This window comes from Cricetulus griseus, chromosome 5 (assembly GCF_003668045.3).
Source record: "Cricetulus griseus strain 17A/GY chromosome 5, alternate assembly CriGri-PICRH-1.0, whole genome shotgun sequence".
NCBI lineage: Eukaryota > Metazoa > Chordata > Mammalia > Rodentia > Cricetidae > Cricetulus > Cricetulus griseus.
In genome coordinates this window covers 90,540,082-90,561,756 of record NC_048598.1, presented here as the reverse complement: position 1 = coordinate 90,561,756, position 21,675 = coordinate 90,540,082, and the positions used below count along the sequence as shown (strand labels likewise).

At 42.9% G+C, this 21,675-nt stretch overlaps 1 protein-coding gene across 2 annotated transcripts in view; it reads left to right on the top strand.

The window, feature by feature from the left end:
* Fshr (follicle stimulating hormone receptor) overlaps positions 1-21,446 on the top strand; it is a 155,037-nt gene extending 133,591 nt beyond the window's left edge. Inside the window, exons 6-10 of one of the 2 annotated variants that reach the window (XM_035445735.1) lie at positions 1,331-1,408; positions 5,275-5,343; positions 5,452-5,526; positions 15,601-15,786; positions 20,216-21,446. In XM_035445735.1, the coding sequence (XP_035301626.1) occupies positions 1,331-1,408; positions 5,275-5,343; positions 5,452-5,526; positions 15,601-15,786; positions 20,216-21,446 (1,639 nt within the window). The remainder of the gene's footprint in view (positions 1-1,330; positions 1,409-5,274; positions 5,344-5,451; positions 5,527-15,600; positions 15,787-20,215) is intronic. The other variant, XM_035445736.1, reaches the window with a different exon arrangement.
* The last annotated feature ends 229 nt before the right edge of the window (positions 21,447-21,675 follow it).

Genomic DNA, 21,675 nt, shown 5'->3' with positions numbered 1-21,675 from the left:
ATCCCTGCAACTGCCCATGCTCCTCCATCATTTCCCCTCACTTCTAGAACCCCTACATTTCTCTAACTGAAAGATTCTTACTAAAGCATTAGTAAAAACTGTTTTCCCTTTTCCCATGAAATGTGCTGTTTAAACGAGGAGGAGAAAGGGCAATGTGTGGAGCTAAGACAGAGCTCAGTGGTAGAGTATTTGTCTAGCAGGCATGAGTATCTATCCTTGATTCCCAGCACAGAAAGAAAGAGGGGGAGGAGGAAGAGGGAGGGGTAGAGGGAGGGAATGAAGGCAGGGAGAGAAGGAGGGAGGGAGGAACAAAGGAGAACTTTATTTCCAATAGCAAACTTTAGAAATAACATGAATAATAAGTGAACAGAGAACTTGTAAGAATCTGGGCAGATAGTCTCGGTATGTGGAACCGAGAACAGAGAGTCATCTAGACCTCTTGAGTTGAGTTGTTTCCAGCTTTTAGCACTTCTACTGTTTTATGTTTAAAAGACCCAATAGGTCAGTCTGATGGAAGGGTAAGTAAAACAAATGAAAGAAAAAAAACATTTTCTCTATCCTTTAATGTGGGAAGGAAAAAAAAAAACAGTAAGAAACTCTTATGTGGCTCAAGAAAAAAAAAGATGGAAAAAAACCCCAATATGTAAGAAAAAGAAAAAGGACCAGAGGGATAACTCAGATATAAGTAATTGACTAATAAGCATGAAGGCCTGACTGTGACCACCCCCAAACCCCTGCTTTTTTAAAAGCCAAGCATGTACCACTTGCTAATACTCCTTGCACTAAGGAGATATAGTCAGGACACTTGAGATCTGCTGGCCAGCTGTCCTGGTCTACAAGCCTAGTTCTAGGCCAATGGCAGATGGTGTCTCAAGAAAAAAGATGGGGGCTACCTCTAACCTACACACATACAAGGGGGGCACTAGAGAAATGAGAAAGGAGGAGACAACACAAATAAAATGAACAGAGAGGTAGGTCTGTAGGTAAGAGGTCAATTTCTGTGTCTGTCCTACTGAGTAGAGACCAACTGTGGAAACAAAGCTAAGAAAGAACTGTATTTAAGAGAATCTCAACACACTGACATCCTCTAAGGAACCCTCCAGAGGAAAAAAGGCTCTACGGGTGTACAATTTCATCTTTGAGGAGAACTGGCACACTACAGATAAACAGGCTATTTGTTGGCCAAACTTTGAGCTGTTATCCTCTAAACAAAAATCCTATCAAAGTGTTATTGCAGCTGCGGATCACTTGGTGCCAGCAAACTGAATGTGGAAAGGTTCCACAGGTGGAGGCCACACAAACATCTAATTTGTCTGTTCTTTCTTCTTAGAGACATTCAAGATAACATAAATATCCACACCATTGCCAGGAATTCCTTCATGGGGCTGAGTTTTGAAAGTGTAATTCTGTAAGTAAGAGGTGTGGGGGAACCAAAGGCTTTTTACTTCTTCTTCACCTATTGATCTCTGGTTACCTCATAACAGCCTATGACTTTTTGTTTGTATAATAAGGCTGGCATTTAACCGTTTCCATCATTCTATGGTTCCTGCATTGTTCCTCTGATTTTTATATCTCAAAATCTCAATGTGGAGTCGTGTTAATAATTCATGATTATGTAGTGTGATTCAAGTATTTAAAATTGCTCTTTGAATGATGGTCCCCTGTGATGCAGCATCTGCTCTGAAGGACAGAATAGCTTGTGTGTCAATAAAGCTGATTATTGCCTGGCAAGGCCTCTGTTGCCTAAAGAGGATAATGGCGAAGGAGGTGGACTCAGGAGATATGGCTCCTTCTGAATAATCACAGGAGGCAGTTCCCAGTCGGGCCCATGCTGAGCACACTATGATGGTCTTTGCCCAGAATAATTGCACTTGCTAATGAGCTTGAGTTAATCTGTCTGAATTCTGGGGAAGTTCTTAAATGCACTCAATGCCACCAGTGAACAACCTTCTAATCCTCTGTGTTAGTAGCCAGCATGGCCGTCTGCCCAATCCTCAGGATAGCCAGAAAACGGTACTGTCAACTATCCAAGTGTTCAAAAGACCCTAGTAACTCAAATATGCAGAGTGACAGCTGGAGAATCACTGATTTCAATTATACCAGAAAGAAAAGAATTTCATCTTCCTATTTTATAAAATTTTATGGGTTCATTTTATAACATGATTTCTCATGATTTTGTTTGTAAGTGGACTTCACTGTGTGCCTTTGTCCTGAAGCAGCAAAAGCCATACAGATCCTGTTTTCTCCCCAGAGCTCAGTCATACACTTTTCAAGACAGGATCCCTTTCTCTTGAGAGTAAACACTTTTCAGACATGTCTCTGAAAGAAAAATTCACACTCCTGAGGACAACATCTATTTTTCTGCCCCTTAATCCATAGATAATAGAGTGGGAGACTCTTACTCAACACAGTTCTATGTTTCCAGTTGTTCTTAGTCCGAATACTTTAAATACAGAGATGTTTTCTCCTAAGAGAGCCATCCAGTGCACTCAGGGAAAATGTAACAAAACAGTGCTGAGTCCTGAAAAGCTCTCTCTACCTCATCACATCTTCAAAAATTCAGAAGTCCTATTCTAAAGACAAATGTACATGTTTATTTTTTCCAAACATCCTAAGATGATCAGGCCCTTGGCAACTGACTTGGAAAAAAATGATCAATAAGAATACATTTTGTATGGCCTTTGAGCCCTTTCTCACCCACCTCTGCCACAAAAAGTAGAGAGGCTAATGAAGAAAGCACCTAATGATGTCCTTTCAGAAAAATGGCCTAATTCAGGAGACCAGAGACAAGGTTATGTTTGGAACCACTGTTCCCAGCATTCTTTGGTCTCAGGAGAGAATTGTATCATTTGTGTTTTCTCTCTTCCTTAGTTGATTCCCATCTAGCTTACCTATCCTTCATGAGTTTTAACAGGTAAGGCCTCATGATTTCAAGAGAAGTCTCTGTTGAATGAGTGTACCATTTTGACTCTAACACAGGAACTTGGAAACACTGAGGGACTTTTCTTCAGAGGGACAACCACAGAGATGGTTGTTACTTTCATCATCATCACAAACACCATCATCACTTGGTTTTAAAGCAGGCACTCCCTATCTTAAGAGACTAGGAACCAGATCTAGTGATACAGGCCTATAATCCCAGGTACTTAGGAGGCTAACACAGAAGGGTTGGAAATTCAAGCCTTCATGGATTGCAGGATGAGACCAAGGCTAGCATAAGCAACTTACCTCAAATTTAAATATATGAATATTTAAGAATAAATATCTGTTGCGTATTTATAAATGGCTGAGGATATATACCAGAAGTAGAGAACATATCTAGCATGATCAAGGCCTAAGTCCACCACAAAAGAACCAGAGAAAGAGATTAGGAGTGTACTTTATAGTTATTGGTTTCTCTGTGTTAGCAGAGTCCAACAGCCTAAGATGAAGCCAAAGGAAAGGGTTTTTACATAATTTAATTTTGTGTGATAATACACCATTAACATAAAAAATTATCATTCCCTCCTACATATTTGTGACATGATAATCAAGAAAACGATAAAGACAATGGGCTTCTTTGAATACAATAATTATTGTTGTCTGTATATTATTTCATTATACCAATACTTTTTCACAGGCCAATTTGTGCAGGAAAGACTAATTATATAATCGATAGATAAGTAGATAGAGCCTATACAGGCCTACACAGTCCTGGGAAAGATGCAGGATCAGCCAGCTAAAGTGCACAGGCTAAATCCAGCTTGTAGCTAAGACTGGCTTTTATAATTGACATATATTACAAAGAAAGAAAACAATTGCATTTGATTACTATATTTTGCATTCATTCAATAAAATTGTGGAATCATTTTATGAGAACCAATATAAAGCAAATGGCATCTTTAACTTTGCCTCTTGGTCCACAAAGTAGAGAAAGTTTGTTAACACTTGTGGTTGATGTTGATGTCAAAACCCTGGGGATAAACATTCAACAGGTTAGAGACTGCTGTCCAAGGACTGTCACCACCCAGACAGACTGACATATCTGTAGTCTCAATGTTTCTGGGAGAGACCTTTCAGAGTAGTGGTGGTAGAGAATGTGAGTTGGGGAGCAAGATGAAGTGCACAGTCACTCCTTTGTCATAAAAAGCTACCTGTTGACTGTTAGTGGTCGAAAGCTTTTCTTTTCTTTTCTCTGGGATTTTTAGCTCACTAGATTTCAGGAAGAAGGAAGAAAAAGGGACACACAGGTTGTTTGCCCATGATTGTTTTGGAAAATATCTTCTAGCTGCTCTCCACAGCCCAAGAAATTTCTGGAGTCCCCAAGTAGTTTCTCTGGGTCAGCTCAAGGAACAATGCTATTAATAAACCCACCAAGCCCAGAAGGTAAAGAAGCTGTAAGCAAACAAGGCTACATGGCCAGAGTCTCAGACCTGGGCTCTCCTGACATTGGGGAGTTGTTTTTGTTTAAAAGTCACTCAAGAGGAGAACAGGGCAAAGCTGATGGCCCAAGGTGGCCCAAGACACTCCTGTCCAAACAAACCTGCCTCTCAATATCTTAGCACAGTGAGCACAACTATGTACACCAAGCCCACTTCCCACAAAAGTTGGCCATGGCTGCATACACACGCTCATGCTGCCACAGGCCACCATCACTGTAATTAATTTCTCTTCTCTTCTGCCTTAACCTGGAGCTACCTCCACAAACCTCCAATAACCAGGGCCCCATGGGTCACTGGATGTGTTCAGGTTGTCTGACAACTTAATTAGATCATTGTTTTGATGACAGCAGGCCTGCTGCTGTGGGTGAGCATGGGTGGAGAGCACAACGCCTTAGAGAAAGGTGACACAAAATGTCCTTTCTCTGTCTTAGAAATATTTGCTTAGAAATCACGATTTCCATCCTTCAAGGCAGGGGTGATCTTTGATCTTCCTATAGAATTTTCTCTGACAATGGGCAGAGTGTACAAAGAGCTTATAGGTATAGAATCCAGAGGCTGTGCCTTTAAAAAAGAAAAAACAACTAAATTTCATTTATTCATTCTTCTCCATGAAGCTCAGTTATTCCTGTGAATAGATAATATGCAGACATAATACAAACTTCAAAACTTACTGAAGGTTCCATAGCAATAAACCAGCCTCTGTCTTCCTTCCCTCCCACCCCTGAGCATAAGGGTTGCATCTTATTTATGCCACTAACTTGCTGTCTGACCTTGCCCCAGTGCTTCCAATTACAAACCCTCTGTATTGTCTGCATCTGACATTATTAAGTTTTTTAATGGGCTTTTATTTCAGATGGCTGAATAAGAATGGGATTCAAGAAATACACAACTGTGCATTCAACGGAACCCAGCTAGATGAGCTGTAAGTAGCCCTGACTGCTCTTCCAGGCCATTTGCAGGGAAATGGCTCTTGCAACAGGCATATTTATGTGGCTTTCTTTTTCTTATATTTCTCCAACTCCATCCCCAGGAATCTAAGTGATAACAATAATTTGGAAGAATTGCCTAACGATGTTTTCCGGGGAGCCTCTGGGCCAGTGATTTTGTGAGTAACTTCCGTTTCTATACACAAGAGCTCAACTTACATAAGTTAGAAGTCAACTTTGTCCAGCTTAGAGAATGTGGGGGGGCTGGAGGAGGGCAAGGTCAATTTTGATTTATGATACCTGCAAAGATTTGTCAGGAAAATTTAGGGTTATCTACAGTATGGCTTTCAATAAATCGGCAACAATAACATGTAATGAGCATGTCCCGAGTGCCAGTGTTCTAAGAGGTTAAGATATGCTCTCAGTCCTTATAAAACCCTCTGGGAGAAAGAGCTATTATTGCCATTTTGAAGAAAGGAAAACTGGATTACCTGGAGGTGTTAACCAATTCACTCAACAGTAATGCAAGTTTTGTAGAAGGGATTTTGAAAGAAACTGACTCAGGACACATATCAGCCATTCTGATGTGTGTGTGTGTGTGTGTGTGTGTGTGTGTGTGTGTGTGTGTGTGTGTGTGTGTGTGTATGTGTGTGTGTGTGTGTGTGTCCCTTGACCAGGAAAGCTCGGGTCTCCTCCCTTATGCTCAGTACCCAGGATACATACATACATGTCTTCAGTGCAGTAAGATGTATGGACATATTAATTCTTGGATGCCCTTCCCAGATCCAATGGGATGCATCAGTGCCTCTTTCCCCACATCAGAACTTCTTGCCCACCAGCTCTTCCTGACTCCTAACTTTCTTCAAAGGTGGCTCTGCCCTCTTCTCTTCTTAGCCGTGGCCCGTTTCCTTGAGGCTCTTCTAAGTCCCAGCTCCACCCCAAGTCTATCTAAAGACCTCAGCCAGCAGTAACTTCCCCCTGTGACTCCCATTACCTTTGTGGGTGGGTAGGAGGGCTCTGTAGCACAATAACCAAAGGTCATTTTAATGCGCTTTCCTGGACTCTAAGCAAGATTCAGTGAATTATCTAAACAATATTCCTCAGGAAGAAAAGCACATAAAAGTAATAAAAGAGGTGCAGGAAGACTGGCTGATGAACAGATAAATAGACCTGTATCACACCTAACCCTTCCTGCCACATCCAAGTTCTATATAGACATTTGGTAGCCACACTCCTGTCCTCTTATTTGCCAGTCACTGTAGACTCCAGGGTATCGTCATTTACCTACCTCCCTGCCATCAACCAACATCACTTTCACCTTCACAAACCACTTGTGTTCTCTTTTGTGATAGAATCTTTGTAATTCTAGAATCGCGCTCTGTATGGCACAACAGTAACTCCACAGATGTCTGTTATTGATGGCAAGGGGATGTTGTAATTCTGAAAGAGGCTCTCCCCTTTGAAGAAAGGGAAGTGTGTGCTAAGATGGATTTATCATCCTGAGGATGTTCAAACATTAATCCACAGTGCCTGAGTTGAGACATGCACCACAAGCAAACAGAAGGCACTGGTCTTGCTGAAACTGGGGGGTCAAAGCAGACAGACCTGGTTAAAACTAGGTCCTTTTCCTCTCTAAGCAATGGCTTCCTCATCTAAGAAGCAGAAAAACCAGCGGTGTCTATTTCTTACTACTGTCTGAGATGTAAAGGAATACATCCACCAATGTGTCCACATTCCTGTGTATGCATGCATGCCTATCTTTCACTCGTGGTATTTAACATGCTACAGGAAAACCGAGAGTTCTTCATCCCAAAGATGTTATATTTCCATGGGAGGGAAATCAGGTCATAATCGTATAGCTTAATATATTCGATTATGATATTTCATTTGAGTACAATGTAGGACACAGTGCTAGGAATATAACATCAGTGTTCAAGTATGTGGAACATTCAGAACCCATAATGCTTAGTGTTTTCTGTTCTGAGAATTCTTGGAAAACAAGAAGACTCAGACAAAGTTCTTCTGATGCTCTGTGGATGGGGCAAAGTTTGTCCATTTCACTTAGTAATAGTCCTGGATGCTTTGGATGTTCTTAGCTGGGCACTGCCATCTGTCCTTGGCAGAATGTGGCTTTCAATATGCCACCTGTTGGGTCTGTAGAGCCATAACCTACTGTATGCTCCTGAAAAATGTAGCATTGGGTATGACCCACAGCTGACTCATTATCCAGCTCAGGCATCCAGGGCCAGAAGAGGAGAATGACCCACTGAAGGTCATCCTACGGATATAAACAGCACAACTTGAAGCATGAGCTAATCTTGATTCCTCACATTGCCATGTGTTCGCCCCATAAATGCATCTACTAAGACATCTGAAAATTACTCATGGGACCACCAACAACTGGTATCAAACTGGAGTATAAGGGAACACTATACAGAAGCATGATCAGATGATCATGTGCTGAGGTTGCACAGGCGGGATTCAAATTCAACAGAGATCACAAAATACAAATATCCCATCCGTCCCTGCTGTGAACACAAGCAGAAGGAGTGATGCCACCAGAATGCAGAAATAATTCTGCAAGGCCCTTACAGACCTGTGTTTCCATCCCCATTGCTGCTGTAACATACATGCACAGAGCAAAGGGAGCATTTGTAGAAAATCCAGTGGAATTAAGAAACACCTTGATTGGCTCAAAAAGTTAGGAGGCCTGGTGTGGTGACACACCTATAATCCCAGAACTCTGGAGGCAGCCACTGGAGGATTTCCATGAGCTGCCATGGCCTAGGTTGTGTACACAGTAAGTTTGAATAAGCAAGAATAATAGTCTATATATCCCACACCTTTTTGTGTCAGAGCATGAGGATATGTGTGCAAGAAGCTGGCTGAAGTCCCAGCATGCAGCTGCTAATTTCCTTCTGTCCCTTCAAGGACAAGTTATCACTTTAACTTCCAGCATCCCCTTCTGGGGCTTTCGGGTTATTCCAAATGTCCTTCAAAGCTCTCTGCCTAATATCTGGGATTCGGGCAGATGACAGCGTATCTCATTTCCTACTTCTGCAATGTTGTGCAGCAACTCAATTAAACCTGCCCAGTGGGCTTCTTGTGTGGATGACCGGCTTCCTCCAGTGTGTTAGACAAGTGTGTAGAAAATGGGATTGCGCACAGGCAGCCCACAGCACAGCAGACGCTGCTCCAGCCACTGGCTTTAGCTGTGTCTTGGGTCAGACCCCCAACCCCCACCACAAATAAGAGTGCTACAGGCTTCTGGATTCAGGAGGCTGGCTACAACCTACTCTCTGGGTATATGGGGAATAGTTGTTGGAAGCCCAATTTGGCCGAGAAAGCAATTGATTAGCAACGCATCTCTAACAGATTAGTGGATCTTATGGACAGCCCTAGAATTAAGATGGGTCCCCAAATTTGTTTTGAAACACACAAGGAAGCATGCATCTACATAAGCGTGCCTCATCAGGTGTAGTTGACCCTGAGAAGGAGCCAGATCATGTAAGTCAGCCTACAACAGGTCTCAGAGTATAACACGGCCATGAGCCATCTCAGCTGTGAGTGAGTGGTTTTCAACTGAGCTGCAGTGGTGTTTCTAAGTATGATTGAGCCTCACAATCACCTGGAGGCTTTTAAAACCATAGATTGATCATCTCCAACCAGAGAGGGTTTGATTCATCAACTCTGGGCATAGATTAATTAGTAGAGTGCTTGTCTACCAGGTACAAAGGCCTGGGTTTGATTCCCAGGAACCCATGAGATCGGGCATGGTGGCACGCATTTGTAATTACTAAACCAGAGCTGAAATAGAGGCAGGAAATAGAGGGGAAAAGGATCAGAAGTTCAAGTTCATCCTTGGCTGCATAGCAAATTGAAAGCCAGCCTGAGTCTTGGGAGACCCTCTCAGGGCCAGAGCTTAAGAACTGGTATCTCTAACAATGTCAGAATGTTTCTGCATTTACCAGCATCAGCACCATTGGGGGACATTGTTAGAGATACAAGTTCTTAAGCTCTGGACTAGTGGTGCTGATGCTGGTAAACCCAGAAGCATTCTAAACTTCCCTGCCCTAGAGCCAATGTTGAGAACTGAAAAGCCTTGTCTGCCTCCACAGTATCCACTGTAGTGTGTCTTCCTCTCCCACAGCCTTTTCCTTTATATCTAGCAGATAAGTCCAAAAGCTTCGAAGGGTATTAGGAGAGCTCATCCAAACTGTTGGCTGCCTTTTCCTGAAGGTGAAATTTCCAGCTATGTGAGGAACAGAGGGCCTCTGAACACAGGAGTCTAAGCTGTTTGATTGCCAAGAGGGAAGGGTGTAGGAAGCCGGGGGCATGCCGACAAGTTCCGTCACATTTCAAAGACACAGTATCATCCATCCCCCTTATGAATCTTGACCTTGAACATTGGCAGCCATCTAAGTTTTCACCTGATATTCTTAACTCACTCAAGCTTCTTTTTTTTTTTTTAAAGCAATCAAGCAATTGCTGTTTCCTTGGGAAACAGTTTCCTGTGGGGAAAATTTAATGTATTGCCTTTGCAGGCTGGAGCCAGTACAATCATATTCTGATGGGTTATCAAATTGATTTGGCTATAGCTCAGATTCATTTGATAGTTCAGATTCAAACACTGAGTTATTTGTATAAGAATGATTCTCTTCCATTACCAGTGTACCCACAGTCCTATAGATAGTAAATTGCCTTTTTATCCTGCCTGGGATCATGAAAGAGCGGTCTTCTAGCCATCTGTCAATGTAGAATACACCAGAAATGTGCTCTCACTTATGGAAATGATGACCTGTAATAACATCTTTGCTGGGAAAAATAGAAATTGTTCAAATCAAATTTGTGGCAGTGGCTATAACAGACTTTATTAAGGGGCATGGAGCACTATTTAACTCCTGCCTCTCCTGCCTAGGTGTCATTTCCAACCGTCCTCTTCCTTGCCACTCTGGAACTCAATACCAAGAATCCCAACAATGGTGAAACAAGTTAGGATTACTAAACCTCTGGGGACCCAGCCATGAGCCTGTAGTGTCTCTATTGGTACTTTGAAAGGTCTAAAATTTCAAAGCCATTCATTGCCAAAATACACATGTGTTGAAATGCTAACCAGAATGATATTTTAAAGTGAAAACCTATAGTCATTCAACCCATCCAGGCTAAAGGACAAGGATTAAACAAACCAGCCCACAGCTCCTGCCACCTTATCCAGCCACCAGGAACAAGGGCAGGATTGAACATTTTGAGGTACTCATTAAGGATTCAATAGGTGGCCTCCCATTGTGCATCTAGCACTGGAATAGGTGTAAGGAACAGAGAGACTTAAACCAAAACAGTACCTACCCTGAAACACTTGGTGGAAAGATAACTGCTACCTTCCAGTTCAATAACCATGCTGGGAATTTTCAGCATAGGCTTTGGTAACAGAGCAGATTGCTAATTGCAGTACCATGACTCTGGTTTGGGTTTGAGTTTGGATTTTTGAAATATGCCTTACCCTGTAGCCTAGGCTGGCCTAGACTCACTGTATAATTCAGGATATCATTGAAATTCCAGTAGCCCTCCTGATTCAGCCACTCAACTACTGAGGTTTCAGGCATGAGCCACCATCCTGACTTGTGACCAGTGAAGTAAAGGTGTGAAAAGACAGAGTTTACCAATTCAGGACTGGATTTGTAATAGCCACTCTATGTCCTTTCTGCCTTTAATCCCTTTAATCTACAGTTCATTTAATATACAATTTGTTGGATACCTACTGTGTGAAAGTCTCCAGGTACTCAAGACGGAAAAAAAAAAATCCAGATTTCAATGAGTCATTTTTCCATCTTGTATAAACTGTAAATTTCCATCTGGTTTTCAAAGCTCAGAGTTCTCATCCCATCCCATGGTTCCCTTTATTCCATAAAACGTGATTGCCCAGAATAGCTCTCACTGTGTTTTGCTTTGTAGTATTAGGTGTCTTGAAATACTAACCAAAATGACACTGAGAACATAGTGATTGCATTAATCACAATTCTCCAGAGACACCTAACCTATGACATAGAGAGTTGTAGAGATATAGGAGATGAGGTTCATCACTGGAGTTAGTTCATGTGAGTGTGGAAGCTGAGCAATCCACTGTAGGCCACCTGCAGCAGGGAGGTACCGCATAGTCCAAGTTAAAGATCTCAGCCCAAGGTCAGACGGTCCAAGGAGTTGCTGGTACAAGTCCAAAGGCTGGTGAACGTGGGCTTTTACTATATGAAGGGCAGGAAAAGAAGGCTGAGATAGCTACAGAAGTGAGAAGCAGAATGAGTTTGTCTTTCCCTTCTTTGCTCAAGCCAGGACACCAGCCAAGTGGATGATGCCCACACACATTGATCAAGGCAAATCCTGCCCCCATACTCTACTGATTCAAGTGCAATCTTCTGGAATATCCCTATAGGTGCTTGGAAAATATGCTTCCCCAGTCTATTGGGCATCCCCCAATTCCAGATTAAGAGCTAAAATGAGCCAGTTCAGTCACAATCATCTACTTTAGTAAAGACATGAATAACTTAAGTCTGACTTATTTAGCAGTGGAGTGAGGCTCTTCACCTGGCAATAGTGTATGTGCCAGACTTGCATCTACAGAGGCACTGGATCTGAGAAATTATAACTCAAAGGTGAAGACTGGAAAGCATACCTGGAACACCTGAACTTGGCCCCTATAGTGATAGCAATGAGGGAGAAGTGTTAACAAGATTTGTATATGTGGGGTACCAAGAAGTCTTTTCTAAGCTGGAATACGGGATCTGAGTCAAGGATGCCATCAAAATCTGTCTATCACTAGTTGGAACATCCAATCTGCTGCAAGTGGAGCAGGGTGGTGGTTGCTGTTGTTGAAAAATCAAGAGCTTAATGTTTAGTGTCTAAAGTTTGGCATGTTGTTTAGGTGGGCATCCAAGCAGAAATAGCAGTGAAGTGGGTGATCTTAGAGAAGTAACCAGAATACATTGTTTTACTCCCTAGGCTTGCTAGGCTCATGTTACAGAGTAACAGAAGACAGAGAAGAACACTGTAGGTACTGAGACCTACATGGGTATCCCAGCATGGCATTACGAGGAGGAAAATAAGAAGTTTCAGGGTGAAGAGGCAGATATTAGTAGACATGGGAAAAATAACTCTAAATTTATACAGAGCTAAAAAAAAATAATAACCAAGGCTATAACAGCAACAATTAACCAAACAAGAAGCATTCAAATCCAGAATCACAGTTGGAGACAATGGCATCCTTCCCTCAGTAGTGATAGAAATGGGAGGGGGCATCACTACATATAGAGGATTTGAATTACAATAAGCAAATTTGATTTCATTGACAAGAGGGAAATTATAACATAGTTAAGTATTACTTAAAGGCAACTACTGGTTCTGAGCATGCTAGTCTATATGACTATCTAATAGGCGATCCACAGCCTGGATCATTAGTGGTAGATAGCCACTTCTGAGCCCAGGACTCAGAGCAAGTGACAAGTAGACGTCCTACAGCCAAAGAACTAGAGAAAATTGAAGAACTAGATCTTCCCAGGTTCTGTTCAATCATGTCTGGAAGAGATGCAGTGCTGCCTAAGGCAAAAGGGAGTAAGAGGTGATGCTCTCTTGCCATTTCCCAAGCCTCCCATCCACAGTTAACAAGAAGATGTGTGAAAACCAAACCTGGCAGGGGTCAGCCCTCCTGCAAAGCAGAGTGGAACACAGATAAGGGCCTAGAATAGATACAATATAAACCAGGAACGGAGCAGGTACACCATGCCCAGTGATTTGTATTTATCATAAGAACCATAGGAACTTGTTGAAGAGTTTGAAGTCCTAATCTGATTGGCATTCTAAAAGTTTTGATCAAGTTATGGTGTGAAGATTGCATTGGAAGAGGAAGTAGATGGCCATGGGAGAAGTGTTATGGGCCCATTTCATCTGTGGAGACTCTGATGATCCTCACTGAAGTAGCAAAAGCAAAGTAAAATCTACCTGAGATGATAAACTGGTGTCCAAGGAGGAAGAGGAAAGAATCAAGGACAACTCTCAGATTTTGGTGTTGAATAACAAGGGAAGGATACAGGAGAAACATGCTGAAATGGAGAATAAGAGGAACTTGTTTACAAGAAAAGTCCAGTTTTGATGTTCATACACACCACCAAAACCATGGCTCCAAGAAGAATGGAGTGTCTACTTGAATATCTGAACTGGCATATGCATTTGGAAGCCAGAGCCACTTATCTGATAGTGTGAAACTAAGAGAATTGGGCATAAGTTTGGATAAATATTCAAATGACAGATAGAAGAGAAATAAAATAAAATTGAAAATCAGAAAGAAATTAGAGGAGATGTTTGGAGAAATTAAGGAATATAGGGTATAAAACAGGGCATTTCAGGAAAAGAGATAGTTACACATTTACAAGACAATTAAAAGGCCAAGATGGTGGGAACCCAAAGGTGGCCTTCGTAGGCACTGTTTCTATAATAATTAAGAAGGCAGATTGGTGGAATGGAACAAAGTGACACTGTATACACAAACAACTTAAGTTTGGCTGGAAAAGAGAGGTGGTAAAAGGAACAGCAATCGAGGAGGTTTCACTGGGCGAGGGAAAGCCATGATAAATTTTTGAGCAAGAGAATGACACAGAGGGGAGGAGGGGATTTTTGAGGATGCAATTTTCACCAGCCTGTGAGAACATATGGGGCAGCAAAGATATATTCACACTTGGGGTTTCAATGCTCTGAGTGCCTACTGCTTTGACTTATAGAGAAAGTCAACATTAAAAGATTCTTCTTGAAGTCTATCCAAGGGTCCCCTGGAGGTGCAGAAAAGAACCATCCAAGCCATCACTTGCTGCCACCCCCATCAGGAGCACCCACTCACAACCAAGCTGTGATCACCATAGGGCCAAGATGGTGTCATTGAAACCTCCTCGCCCTTACCAGCTGATGTGGGCTTTGAAGGTTACGGCTGCCAGTGTTGATACCAGAAATGCAATCCCACCATAAATGCAGCAGCCAGGAAGGATGGGACTCAGAGGCTTCTAGGAAAAACACCCAGGTTAAGCAGTCTGCTGTCCCAGCTCCTACCAGACCCCTGATAGCTCACTGAGCCAGAGACACTCTTACAAAAAGCTGGTCTCTGTGTGAGCATGTGAGTGTGCATGAATGAAGTGATGTTCCCTCCTAATAATGACCAGGCATTAAGTATTGTCCATATATTCCTTCACTATGGATCGGTATGATTTATATACTCTCACTTTACAGCTGAGGAAATTGAGACACAGAAAACATATAGTTTGACCAAGGTCACTGATCTAATAGGCACAAGGGCAGGCTATATATGCATGTAAGTGTAAATGGAGATTTCTCTCCCACAGTCCAGTTCCCGAATAAACACTCAGAGGCTTAATATTAATTATAATTGTTTGGTCAATGGCTCAGGCATATTACTGACTAGGACTCTCAATTAAATTAACCCATTTTTGCTAATCTTTGTATCACCACATGGTTGTAGCTTACCAATAATGTTCTGACTTACTACTCCTTTGGCAACTACATGATATCTCCCTGACTCTGCCTTCTTTCCTCTGTTATCTCTGTTAGGATTTCCTGCCTAGCTATATTCTGCCCTACCACAGGCCAAAACAGTTTTATTCACCAACCGAGAAAAGTAACATGTATTCACAGCATACAGAAGGACATCCCACATCATATAAGTCTTCCATGAAAGGCAAGCTCATGCCTCCTATCAAGCTGCCACCCAGACTTCAGGCTGAGGCTGCCTCTACTGCCTGCCAGACTCCTCTTCCCTGTATGGTCCTGTTCCCTTCTTATCATTTTCTATGATTCAGGCCACAGTTCACTAGATGTATTTTTTTAGCTGACCTTACAGTGGAGGAAAATGGTCTCCATCTTGGTCGGGCACAGATCGACTACAAAAGAAAGATGATTAATTCTACTCACCAGCAAGGATTCAGCCCAAACCAGCCAGGATGCTGGTCTGTCCAGTTATCAGGGCAACCTGTTAGCTAAATCCTCCCATCAGGACGAATAGGACTAGCACCTAACATCTTTTTAAACTGAGTATTGACCTGGCCTAGATTTGCTGGTTAGCTGGAGTCTTCCTTTCTCACCCATATTTAAAAAAAGAAAAAAATCACCTTGCTAGAATGTCTACTAGTTTGTCTATTAACTGGAAACAAAATCTTTGGCCCAAGGTAATCATGGCATATTTTTACCTTTTCTTCTTATAGAGACATCTCAAGGACAAAGGTCCATTCCCTGCCCAGCCATGGCTTAGAAAATCTGAAGAAGCTGAGGGCCAGATCGACTTACAGCTTAAAAAAGCTTCCTAGCCTGGAAAAGTTTGTCACTCTTGTGGAGGCCAGCCTCACATACCCCAGCCATTGTTGTGCCTTTGCCAACTGGAGACGGCAAATGTGAGTCCTTCTGTGTCCATCCCTGAAGTCTGGCATGGGCTTTCCCACAGTGAAGAACCTTTACATACTGGTGACATGAAAGTCCACACCAGAGGGGGTCCCTGACTGAAGGAAGGCCTGAGATGTGTTCCAGTTCAAAGAGTGGAAAGTTTTGTGGAGGGCAGGAGTAGGTTGGGTTCATAAGTTCTTGGAAAAACGATCGAAGAGGAAAGGATGAGTCCATGGGGGAGCATCTACCAAATATTAAACAAGAAAACATGAGGAACTTCCAGCATGGTCCCTGACTCATACTGATACTTAACACCCCTCCCCCACCCTTTCCTTTGTATCAGTATGAATTTGTCTTTCCAGGGTCAAACTCTAAACCTCCTAAATGTCCCATTCCATAAAACACGTAAATGCTCTGTCCTCCTGATATCAAATTCAGCTGTGGAGGAGGGAAGCAAAAATCTCTTCTAGAAAGCATGTAGACACCTGTAACATCTACCAAGCACACTAAGCCACTCAGATCCACTCCCAGACTTCAGCAACTCACAGAGAGGGCAAAGGCTAGGACATCTCTTAGCATTGGCCTTTGCAGAGGTGCATGCCTAAACAGGATAACCAAAACAGAGTCAATTCCCGGTATTAACTCTTTTAAAGATTGCAGTAATCATAGACGGGATCCAGAAAGGGGAGAGATGTGGCAGCTTTGGAGAGAGAGTCCTTACACTCCAGACATTAAAAGGACCTATTGGAGGGAAGAAGTTACTGAATATCAGGTGTTCTCAAATGTCTCATTTTCCCCTGAACTCACCAATGGGAGCCACTCCACACAGTCTCACTCAGCTGAATGAAGCCTACTCCTTAAGGAGTAGCCCAGCACCAGAGCAGTTTCCTTGTCACGGTATTTTACTGTTGAATGCGCTCTTGTCAGTTAGTCAGCCTGTAACACACACCAAGCTATAGTAGTCAATTCACAAAAGAAAAGCAAGAAAAAGAGCATCAAGACAGTCCATGCCCTACAGTGCTCCCAAAGTAATGAAAAGTACCTAGACCCTCATGAAGGACCAGTAGGAAAGGGGGCTGCTTCTTAGAGTTGGTGTACATCACTGGGAAACTATCCAGGTTTAGGGACATCTCATAGATGGAGAATTTAGTCCCAACAACTAGAGCTCTTAAGGACCTTAGCTGAGGCAAACAGCTTGCCTCATTTATATTCCAGACAAGAATTCTTCTAGCTAATTTACTACAAAGACCCTACAATAGAGCACCCTCAGGAAAAATCTCAAAGAATATTAAGATTACCATAAAAGTGACAGCTGGTATATTCTATGACTCTATGCCAGTGAACTACAAAAACAAAACAACAACAACAAAAAAAAGATTCTCTTATTTTGTCACTAAGACATCTCTGACCTTGCCACCTCCTGGTTACATGAACATACCTAGCCTTAGGACTCTCTCACCCAGAAACTTCAAGTTTGCCTTATGTGTTCCCTACCATAAAGCTTTCTCTGGTCCCTCCAGTCACTTGATATTCATACCTTCTGGGTCCCTGTTATAACTTTCATCAAGGCCTATAGGGGTACACTGAAGAAGTGTCCCACAGATCCTCCACCATGTATCAAAATGAAGGTGTTTGTTTTCTTTGAATTTTTTTTCACCTAACAGATTGACACACAGATGAAAAAAAAAATGACTGTGCTGTTTAGAAGATAATGTCAAAATTTATTCCTAAAAATAGTGTCATTTCATTATTTATCATGTGAACGGGGGAAGTGGGGTTGATAATAAGACTTGTCTCCTAAGCTGTTTGATGAAACTGTACTTCTGGTCCTGGTTGGGAAATAATGCCCACACTATAAAGACAACCCCCATGATACCATGGGTTTAAGCTAACAGCCCTCCTGGACTCCTGTTGAAATGTTGGGTCAACCACACCCCTTAATTGTCATTGAGTCAGATGTTCTCTACACTCAGCTAGCTTTGCTTTGTTTCTCTTCTGTTCATTTAGTTTCCTTGTATTGGGATCATTTCCTTACTACTGTATTTTAAACTGATGCACGGTGGCACAGGCTCCCAGGTACCCCCACAGGCCTGGACCCCAACATGAACTCAGTGACCACTATCAGTTGCTCTTCACACTGCTGGGAAAACAGGGCATTTCCCTGCCACACAGGATGGAGCACATTTCATCTCTATTGCTAACGTTGCAGAGGTAAAATCATCATTATCAGCATGGCTCCCTCCCGACAAAGGCAGAAACTAGGGCTCATAGCTACTGAATAACGGGATCCACATTGACCAAAGGGAAACTCACCGACCTCAGCTCTGCCTGCTTCCAAAGCTCAGGCTCTGGGGTACCTCTGGTGCCACCTACTCAGCATTAGTCCATCAATGGCTGGAGTCCTGAAGTTCCAATTTTAAACTGTCATTCTGCTAACTCCCATTATTCTACTGATGATTGATTTGCCAAGATACTGCAAGGCAACACTTGTTTTCCTCAGCTCAGTCTATGGCACTGGACACACAAGCTCTCATCCCATAGAAGCAAATGAGGGCTGCTCCTGCCCCAGCCACCTGCCTCTTCTTGTTATTTCAAGGGACACAAGTATCTCATGTCAGTGGGTGACTCCTGTTTCAAGTAAAGGAGGGCTCACTATTAAGCAGGTTTGTGGTAGCATCAATGATAAGAATCTTATTTACTAAAGCCAGAAACACCAGGAAAAGGAGACTTTCTCTATTTGGTGAAGTCTGCTCCGATTATACCAAAATAGACAGCAATCCAGCAAGCACGAGAGAAGTTACTTTCTGCCCCTAGGGCTGGGTTGCAACTAACCCAGAGACATGATTCAAACTAAGCACTGCAGAATGGCTCTCTTGTCCCCTCTACACCTGTCCTGGAGCTTGCCTCTCTTTAGTTCACTGACTAAACTCAATGATGTCCTGGATTCCCATTCCAGCCATTTCCAGTTATGTGTGTTAACTGACCTCATTAGTGTAGCTAGGACAGTTTTGAGAAATCTTTGCAGTTTCTAAAATAAAAGACGATACCCCAGAAAGAAAAACAGTCTCTAAGGTCAATATAAAATGACTCCTGGACATTTAGTTCATTTCCTAGTGGTGAGAGAAAAGAGAGTGGGGTTCTCCACGATGCCCCTTCTCTCTGGGGTGAGGGGAAAGCTTACTCTGTAGCACTGGACATACAAGCTCGAATCATGTAGAAGCAGATGAGGGCTGCTCCTCCCCCAGCCACCTGCCTCTTCTTATGGGGGCATTTGAGGGGCTTTAATGCTCTTTCTCACTTCCCCGCTGTCTGAGATTGTGTTAAATTTGAGAAAATGCTATCACTTATCATTGCTATGAACTTTCCCCTGGAGCAGGAAGGGAAGAAAGAGTAAAGATACATGTTTGAAGGAAAAAGATGTATGTTTGTTTTCTTTTTTCCATCAAGAATTCTCCCCATGTGAACAAGTCATACTGGTTAAGCCTTTACATTACAAAAGTATCACCTCTGTCCACGTGACAGTCTTAGCAGATATTTATGCATACACTTGTAGGTTGGATATTTACCACCTGGGTTTCATTCAATTTTTTTCTGTAAGCGCTGCCATCCTGCTGACAAGGTCTATTATATATTTGGGCTTAAAGGAAGAGAGGAGGAGGAGAGAGGGACAGAGAGGGGTGTGCCCTGAGAAGGATCCCCGGAGATATTACAACCTGCAAACAAACTAGGCTCCTTTAAAAGTTGCCTTTGCTCTTCTGGCCACCCACAAGGGGACTATTTCATATGGCAGAAATAGGCTTATTTTTGCAGGGCAAATGAATGCCTGAGACCTATTGTCACCTCTAGGGAGTGAGATGATGAAGCCCAAGATCCTGGTAGCATTTCAGAAAAATTAGCTGGCCTCTCAATAGCCTGAGAACTCAAGAGCCAAAGGATGGGACTGCCTGAAAATTAACTACACTCTCTCATGCCCTGGTTCGGGCAGATAACACTAGCAAATAAGCCCTCATTCATGTCAGAGAGCATAATCTTCCAGTGATTAGACTAGAGAAATAGAAGGATGTCTGCCCAGGCATGCTAGAAGATATCTGAATGGAGACAGGAAGGAGAGGAGTGAAGATAATATCAAGTCTGTAAATTATTTGCACTTAACAGCAAGGGTTAGTTAGTCCCAGGCGCCTTCCTCCCCACATTCAGGTTGTGGCCAGATGGTTTCCCCAGTGGGCCATCCAGCTCTAGGAATATATATACACACATTGCTCTATTCATTTACAGTAAACAGCATTAACCCATGAGTCAGCCTCAAGGGCAGACAAGATGTTGGAGAGGAAAGCAATCTCAAGATTGTTGTTCTATTGTTGCTGCTCTGTACAAAGATAGTAATGTATTTGCCATTCTGTACCCAGGATGTTGATTCTATTCCTCTTTCTGTTTTCCTAGCTCTGAACTTCATCCGATTTGCAACAAATCTATTTTAAGGCAAGATATCGATGACCTCACTCAGGCTAGGGATCGGAACACCTCTCTGATAGATGACGAACCCGGTTATGGGAAAGAATCTGACATGATGTACAGTGAATTTGACTATGACTTATGTAATGAAGTCGTTGATGTGACCTGCTCCCCAAAGCCAGATGCGTTCAATCCATGTGAAGATATCATGGGGTACAACATCCTCAGAGTCTTGATATGGTTCATTAGCATCCTGGCAATCATGGGGAACATCACAGTGCTGGTGATCCTAACTACCAGCCAATACAAACTCACCGTGCCCCGGTTCCTGATGTGTAACCTCGCCTTCGCTGATCTCTGCATTGGAATCTACTTGCTACTCATAGCATCAGTTGATATCCATACCAAGAGCCAGTACCACAATTATGCCATTGACTGGCAAACAGGAGCAGGCTGCGACGCCGCTGGCTTTTTCACCGTCTTTGCCAGTGAACTATCAGTCTACACACTGACAGCCATCACCCTGGAAAGATGGCATACCATCACTCATGCCATGCAGCTGGAGCGCAAGGTGCAGCTCCGCCATGCTGCCAGCATCATGGTGATGGGCTGGACCTTTGCCTTTGCAGCTGCTCTCTTCCCCATCTTCGGAATCAGCAGCTACATGAAAGTGAGCATCTGCCTACCCATGGATATTGACAGCCCTTTGTCGCAACTGTATGTGATGGCCCTCCTTGTCCTCAATGTCCTGGCCTTTGTAGTCATCTGTGGCTGCTATACCCATATCTACCTCACAGTGAGGAACCCTAACATCGTGTCCTCATCAAGTGACACCAAGATTGCCAAGCGCATGGCCACACTCATCTTCACCGACTTCCTCTGCATGGCCCCCATTTCTTTCTTTGCCATTTCTGCCTCTCTCAAGGTGCCCCTCATCACCGTGTCCAAGGCCAAGATCCTCCTGGTTCTGTTCTACCCCATCAATTCCTGTGCCAATCCTTTCCTCTATGCCATCTTCACCAAGAACTTCCGCAGGGATTTCTTCATCTTGATGAGCAAGTTTGGCTGTTATGAAATGCAAGCCCAGATTTATAGGACAGAAACTTCATCCATGGCCCACAACTTCCATGCAAGGAAGGGCCACTGCCCCTCAGCTCCCAGAGTCACCAATAGCTCCAGTTACATGCTCGTCCCTCTGAGTCATTCAGTCCAGAACTAAAATGCAATGTGAAAATGGATCGAATGACAATAACTTCCTTCTGAAGAGTAGGCCATGGAATAGCTGGCAGAGTTTCTACACTTGCATCTAATTTAATCTTCCTGGCTATGTGCACGGAAAATCAGTCAGGAGCTAGGAATCTGTCACATGACTTATTTAAGATCTGAATTACTGGTAACAGCAATTAAATTAATGCAATACTGCAGCATGTTTGTTTTATGCTTCTGCT